This window comes from Leptonychotes weddellii, chromosome 2 (assembly GCF_054177405.1).
Source record: "Leptonychotes weddellii isolate Sample4059 chromosome 2, ASM5417740v2, whole genome shotgun sequence".
Lineage (NCBI taxonomy): Eukaryota > Metazoa > Chordata > Mammalia > Carnivora > Phocidae > Leptonychotes > Leptonychotes weddellii.
The window spans coordinates 67112120-67120372 of record NC_138370.1 but is presented as its reverse complement, the minus strand read 5'-3'; the positions used below and the strand labels follow the sequence as shown (position 1 = coordinate 67120372).

Genomic DNA, 8253 nt, shown 5'->3' with positions numbered 1-8253 from the left:
ATGACCTGAGCCGAAGGCAGTCGCTTAACCAACTGAGCCACCCAGGCGCCCCTGGAGAGAGAGAATCTTAAACAGGCTCCACGCTCAGCACAGAGCCTGATGCGGGGCTCAATCTCACCACCCTGAGATCATGACCTGAGCCGAAATCAAGAGCTGGATGCTTACCCAACTGAGCCACCCAGGCGCCTCTCAATCTCATTTTTATAAGTTGGTTTCTTTTTCTTATGGAATTATAGGAGCTTCTTATGCAAGAAATAAACCCGCTGTCTATAAGTTGCAGGTACTTTTCCCCAGCTTTATTATTTGCCTTTGCAGTGATATTTGATTTGCAAATAGTGTTGATTTCTTCATTTCTTTCTTTAATAGCTTCTGAGTTTTATACTTAACAAGGTCTTCTCCACTTGCAGAGTATTAAAAAGATCCATGTTTTCTTTTAGTACTTCTGTGGTTTTATTTTCAAGTTTAAAACTTTGCAAGACTACAATTTATTTGGGTGGATAGTATGAGTTTGGATTCAATTTTGTTGTTTTCCAGATGGCTTCCCAGTTGTCACAATAATTTCTGTTGAATAATCTATCCTTTTACCACTGATTTGGAATGACAACTTTATTACATAAAAAATTCTCATATTATTTTTATTTCTTGAATTTCTGTTGGTCTTATAATCAATAAACAAATAAACAGATCATTTTAATTACTGTAGTTGTATCATATGTTTTACTATCTGGTAGAGGTAGTTGACCTAATTATTTATCTTTTCCAGAATTTTGCTGGCTGTTCTTTAGGAACTTAAAATCACTAATTGGTAATTTTGTTAGGATTGTGTTATATTTATAAATTAATTCAGGGAAAACTGATACCTTTAGCATGCTGAATCTTCCCATCCATGGACATTGTATACTTTTGTCTTTGATTCAACACTTTTGTGTTTGATTCACCACCCTCCCAATTCACCTCCCCCCCCCAACCCCGTCTTTCGGTGGGCTCCTATGACATTTTTAAGTCTTTTCATATAGGTCTTCCTTTATTACATTTATTCCTAGAGTTAGGAATGTATTCCTATCTGGTTAATGTTACACATATAGGGCAGCTTATTTCTAAACAGACACTATAATAAAAACTGTGAGTTATGGTTTTATATAAAAAGTCATATATTTTTGTTTTGGTTTTTTGGTTATGTCCTGAGTTCTTGAAACCTTAGCAAACTCAGGGCTGAAAACTTCACCAGGACCATAGTCACATAACATACTTTTTTTAAACTCCTGCTGAGAAAGAAATACTAAAATGATTTAGCATGAGCTTATTAGATTTTTAGAAATCTTTGCTCCATGTTAGCTTCATCTTAAATTTTGGGAGTATTAGAGCTTAGTAGTGTTATATTACATATTAACAATTTTTATTGAACTAACAAACACAAAACTTACCTCCTAAATTCATTCCAGCTTGAAGACATTTCTGAAGTCTACAGGCAGGACAGTTCTTCCGTCGAATCTTATCAATGATACAATCATTTCTTCCAGCACATAAATAGTTGTGTTGCCCTGAATAATTAAAAAACAACTGTCAAAATAAAGACTTCTACACTACTATAAAGTACTAATAAGTATAATCAGAATATGAAACTTCATCTTTCCTGCCCTGAAATTTATTCTTCAAAAACATAGAAGAGAAATAAGATTTACAGATAATATAGGCACAGGAATAGTCAGTTTAACACAGGTGAGATTTTAGATTAGAGATAAGATTAATACTGCATTTACTTCCAACTGACTTTCATATATACAGAGCCATGCTCCCTCACACTGAAATTTCTGGTAGCTGCCCAAGCCCTCTTGAGCAATGGTGCAATTTTCATTTAGACATCACAGCAGCAACAGAGTGATTGCTCGGAGGCTCTCCTGCAGTTGTTTAAGCTGCTATGCCTGCCCACCATTTACACACAGGTGATTTCAGTGGGAAGACTTACAAATTATACAACTGTAAATGTTTATTTCATACTGTAGACCAAACTGTAATTTAAAATATTAAGATGTGGGAATATGCTTAGAGAGAGGCATCTACTGGCAAAATGTGAAATTGTAGCCTAGCTCTATTATTCATTTATTTATTTCCAAGATTTACAGAACATCCACTAGGTACCAGGCACTGTGGATATAGCAATGAACGAGACAGTCAAAAGGCCCTGCTATCATTAACTTTCATTCAACTGGAAGGAGACAGTCAACAGAAAGGTAATTAGGTAAAATATACAAATGTTGGACAGTCTTAAGTGCTAGGGAAGGGGCATATAACATGGTGGAGGTATGGGAGGATGTTGACATTTTAAAAACAGTATGGAAGGCCTTACTCAAAGATGCTTTAAATAAAGGTCTGAAGAAAATGAGGGCACTGTGTGGACATCTTGGGGAGAAAATACACTATGCAGAGGGAAAAGCAAGTGAAGTACGGGTAGGGTTGGGGAGGACACCTGGCATGTTTAAGAAGCACACAAGTATGAAAGAACAGAAAGAATGAGTGGAAAGTAAAAGATAAGGAAAAAGAGTTAATGTGAGTCTGATCATACTGGGCCATAGTAAAGATCATATTTAAGACTTGGACTTCTACTCTGAGTGCAATGGTAAGATTTGAGTAGAGAAATGACTTGATGTGATTTACATTTAGCAGAATCACTCTGGCTGCTATGTTGACAACTGACTCAACGGACAAAGACAGATGCAGGAAGACCAGGGGTAGGAGGCTATCACTACAATCCAGGGGAGAGATATTTGCGGGTCAGGTCAGCGCGGTAGCAGTGACAGTGGTGAGAAGCGGTCAGAGTTTAGATGCATTTTAAAGGTAGAACTGCCAGCATTTGCTGACAGACAAGAAGAGAAAGGGGAGTTAGAGGTATTAAGATTCTTGGGCTGAACCCTTAAGAAAAATGGAACTGCCATAAATTGAAATGGGGAAGACAGTAGGAACATGTGGTTTACGGGAAACCACCCCAATTCAATTTTGGACATGTTAAGTTTGAGATGCTTGAGAAGTTTCTAAGTGGATGTGCCAAGTTGGCAGTTAGATACACAGGTTTGGAGTCAGAGAGAGGTCTGGGCTGGAGGTGTAATAGCTTGTGGCTTGTAGTCATTATTTTAAGCCATGAGACTGGATGAGATCATATGGAGTGAGCACAGACTGGAAGGAGAAGAGGTCCGAGGACTGAGTCATGGGTCATTGAAAACATGCAGACAAAGGAGAGAGGGAGTTTCATCGATTGCTATAAAGCAGTGAACAAGCTCTAAAGCACTCCCTGAATTCAGCTTAGGACTATCATGCTCCCTTGGTTGAGACTTACTAGGTAAATTACAGTAAATACTCAAGAAAAATAATGTGTGTTGCTTAATGTAATTGAAATAATTTAATCTAAAGCACATTCTCAGTAACATTATGGTAAATCTTAGTAATAATAACAATAAACAGTACTAGAATAGGGAAATCTATCAAAGTAGAGAAATGAAAACCTACCATTATAATAATAAAATGACTTTTTAAAAAATTGGAGGCTCTTAGTGAATGTAAGTAGGTATAGATAATTACACAAAGGCAATCAATACCCATGGTAAAGACCATAACTGATTCATATAACATTTCATGATGCTGCACAGTATCTTAATTGGTTACCACTTTTAAAATAAAATTTTAAGGCCCTATTATAGCACTATCTTATTTAAGCCTTGTAACAACCCTATGATATAGAAGGTAATTATTATTATTGCTATTTGCTCACAAGAAAAAACTCATGCTAGCACTGGTAAAGTGGCTTCCCAAAATGATGAAACTGGAAGAATTCAGGAAGGCTGGCAGTATCTGTGTGCCTTAAGGCCAGAGTCTTTTAAACATCAATTTGCAATATAATTTGCTGGTGGTCCAACAGGATGCTGAAAATGCTCTCTAGAACCAAGAAGCAAAGGAACATTATTTGAGTGAGGAACACTCTACTTTATCAGTCAGTATTTCCATTGACAACCAGCATTATGTTACTTTTGTACAGTGTGAAACTGAACACAAAACCACAGATTTATCTATAACTCACATTGAGTTGGACAAACTTTAAAGTCCAAAGAGAAAACTAAACGTAATTTTAATTGGTTTCAATTCAGCCAAGTATTCATTGGGAACCTACTATGTGTGCAAGGCTGCCAAACATTTGCATAAGGGGGTGGGGTAATCTAAGGTTCTTTTCCACTTCTGTAAATGTGCAGTAAAATATGACTAAGTCTCTTCGATTGCAGGCATATGAGAATGCTTAAGAAATGACCACTGCCTTCCGTACACACTAGAAGATTTTTTTCTTTGGGTATTCAAAAACAGAAACTTCCAAAAGCTAGGATATTTCCATAAGGATTTTAAAAAAATGAACACACCATGGGAAAAAAAAAACCCTGTATCTAGTGTGGTGACCAATGTTAATTAGACTTATTGTGGTGATTGTTTCACAATATAGACAAATATAGAATCATGATGTTGTACACCTGAAACTAATATAATGTATGCCAGCAATACCTCAATAAAAAAATAATAAAGAAAACAAAAACTGAACAAAAAAAAATGAACACACCTTAAAAATCCATGTTACTATAATAGCTACGGATAATTTCCTTCCTGCAGCAATATTTGAAATTGTGTACCTGGTTTCCACCAACCAGTGTGGTCGCTGCCACCAATTCATCTTCCAAAAATAGGTTGGGAGCATTGTAAGGGACTGCTGCAGGAATGGCCTAAGATTTTTCAGACAACTCCCCATCATTTATATTTTTACTTGTGCAAACATTAAAGATTTAAAATGTACCTTACAAAAGTATGTATGTCCCATCCCTCAATCTATACTAAAACATCAAAGTAACAACAACAACAAAACCCACAATGAAAACAAGAGAATGCACCTAGGAGATTTAAAAACCTTTAATCATGTCTTACTTAAACACTGTGTTCTCCTAGTATTAAGATTGCTAATCCTGAGTAAGTCACATCCCGGGCATTTTCAGGTAAACGATTTTCTATGATGCTAACAACATAGGGCAGACAACCAGAATGCTGGGAACCAGAGAGTGGAGGCTTTGAATGATAAGCTAAGGAACTCAGATTTTATTCAGCAGGTGATGGGGTATCACTGAAGATTCTTGCTTGCAATATGTTGAGTTCAGAGCTGTGTTTTAGAAACATTAATCTGAAGTCAATAGAATGGAAATAGGGGACACCATTAACAGTCTACTTGAAAGTTCTCAAAGATGGCCTCTATGCAAATTAGTAGCTATATATTTGTCAGACTATATAGCAACAGGAATACTCCTGTGGTTAAAAAGAATCTTGGTGGACACCTGGGTGGCTCAGTTGGTTAAGTGACTGCCTTCGGCTCAGGTCATGATCCTGGAGTCCCGGGATCGAGTCCCGCATCGGGCTCCCTGCTCAGCGGGGAGTCTGCTTCTCCCTCTGACCCTCCCCCCTCTCATGTGCTCTCTCATTCTCTCTCTCTCAAATAAATAAATAAAATCTTTAAAAAAAAAAAAAAAGAATCTTGGTGATAAAGGAAACGAAGATTTCAGATTCAAATTACATGTCCATTATGGGGAGAATTCAGTTCTGGTAGTGGCAGAACAGCTTGAATCAGATAAAACTCCTACAGATAACAATTATAAACTGTCCACAAAAGGAGAGAAGGATTTGAAGGCACTGGGGAGCAATCAAAAGCAGGCAGAAACTGGAAGAAAATGGACTCTTGAGAAAAGAGAATCACCCTAGACAAGATTCACCTTTGAATAGGTCTTTCCTTGAGGGCCTATATTCCACTCAGTGCAGGGGAGAAACCAAGCAAAATCCTCAGTCTTATCAGCTTCAGACGGCAGAGAACAGACTTGGGGACTGTCAGAGCAGCTAGAAATTGAAGAAGGATATTCTGGAAAGAAGGGTGTCATGGGGGGGTGGAGGTAGATAAAATGTACATATTAACTCCCCTCAAATGTTTGGCTGACCCCTAAACTGAACATGAAACTTCAGAGTCCAGGGGTAAAACAATTTAAAGTTGAAAGGGCTGAGCAGATTATTTCAGCTGCTGCCCACTAAATCAGGACTCATTAAATACCTCAGGCTTTCCATTGTAATACTAGAAGGTCCCTACCTGGTATTCCAGGACTGAGGCATTTACCCTATGGTTAAAGGCACAACGAAAATAGACCTACCTTAAAAAAGTTTAAAGCAAAGGCTCAACAATTTCAAGGTGATCTGTCAGAAATGTAACTGACTACTAGAACAAAACTCAATACTCTTTGGAGAAATACATCAGAATCTGGATTCTCCAGAAAGTCTAGAATACAATAATAATTAGAAATATTTAAAAACAGAAAAATATGAACCAAAGTCAATAGAAAAATTAATCAGTAGAAACAGATCCAGAGGTTGGAATTAACAGATAAGGATTTAAAAACCGATAATAGGAGTTAAGAATTGTGGACTATCAGAAGAGGTCTGGAAACTATAAAAACAAAATAAACAAAACCAAATGGCTATCCAGGAACTGAAAAATATAGTATCTAAAATATTTATTGGTTAGAATTAACAATGTATTGGGCACTAAACAAAAATGGGTTATTGAAATTAAATAAATATAAGTAGAAATCATCCAAATTAAAGCACAAAGAAAAAATTACAGTATAAATGAACAAGGCACTAATAGCCTGTAGGATAGCAGTAAGTAATTTAATATGTGTGCAGTTGGAGTCCCAGAAGGCAAGAGAAAATAGGTCAGAAAATTATGTGAAAATTTATAAATTTGATTAAAGCAGCAACTTGAAAATCTAGAAAGCTTAGCAAATGCCCTCTTTGAAAGATAAATACAAAGAAAAGCACTATAGCACAATATAGTTAGGTTACTGAAAAACAAATATAAAAATAATTATAAGCAGCCAGAGCCAAAAAAATTACATTACATGAAAGGGAACAAGGAAAAGAGTAATATCTGATTTCATATCAAATCAATTGAGGCCAGAAGACAACATATAATATCTTTAAAGACCATCAACCCAGAATAACCAATGAAAATATTTCTCAAGATGAAGGTGAAATAAAGACATTTTTGGATAAACTAAAGCTAAGGGAATTTGTTGCTAGTAGGATCACATTATAAGATATGAAAAAGGAAGTTCTCTTTGCTGAAGGAAAATGATACCAGATAGAAATCTGGATGTACTGAGAAGAAAGGCAAGAACTGGAAATGATAGATGGTAAAATGTAATTGCTCAGATCTAGTCCAATGAACCCACTCAACCACAAGGAAGGCAGGAAGTGGAATCCTACCTTGCGCCCAGAAGGCAAAGAGCTGGAAATATATGGGGAACCTCGCTGAAGACTACCTCCAGGAAGGGTAAATGAGAACATAAAGTTCAGCCTTTATATTAGTTCTTCTCAAAGTATTAGAAGATTTACATTATTGCTTTTTTTTGAACAAATTAATTTTAATAGATAATGCTGAGCTCTTTCCATAAATAGCTGAACTTTTCAAAATGTTAATGAGAAGCTACTAGTGTGTAATACATTTCCTTTTAAAAGAAAATAAGCATCTATGGACTATTTTAATAAAGAATATAATCCAGTGACCACCCCCAAGTCCCAAAACCCCCAGCCTATTTTATCAATGGAAACACGCTAATATGCATATGTATTCAAGAATTTGTACTGAAAGAAAAAGAAACTAAATAAATTAAAAACTTATAGGGGAAATGCAAATGTCCCACAATTTTCAAATAGATTATAACTATTTTTCTATTTTTCAAATAGATTATAACTATTTTTCTTCATAAAAATTTAGAAAAAGTTCCATCTGGCTAGTTGGTATCAAGCACTGTAATAGATACTCCAAAGGAAAAAATGTTATTTCCACAACACGGAGGGAAATAAAAGCTTAAAGTAAATAGGATATGCTTTGAAGATTACAAAATATTTCTTTAAATTAAAACTTTTGTACAAAATTGCTGAACATTCATCTATGACACTCTATTAGACACTAAGAAGAACGATACAGCACAAACAGCATACTTCCTGGTCCGTAGTTGCTACTGAATAAAAGAATGAAGGAATGAATATAAACATACTGATAAATTCAATCATGTACAACATACAGAACTTAAAGGTTCATACAGTATGTTGTATACAGACAAACCTACAGTAGTGAATGTTCACAGAAGGCCTATTGACTCCTAGGTAATGGACTTTCACAAAGATCCA

The 8253-nt window shown here is 35.9% G+C and overlaps 1 protein-coding gene across 5 annotated transcripts in view; it reads right to left on the bottom strand.

Annotated features, from left to right (window-relative positions):
- Positions 1-8253, bottom strand: part of NR3C2 (nuclear receptor subfamily 3 group C member 2) — a 322324-nt gene that overhangs the window by 94350 nt on the left and 219721 nt on the right. For all 5 annotated transcript variants that reach the window (XM_081811789.1, XM_081811786.1, XM_081811787.1 and 2 more), the window contains exon 4: positions 1425-1541. In XM_081811789.1, the coding sequence (XP_081667915.1) occupies positions 1425-1541 (117 nt within the window). The remainder of the gene's footprint in view (positions 1-1424; positions 1542-8253) is intronic.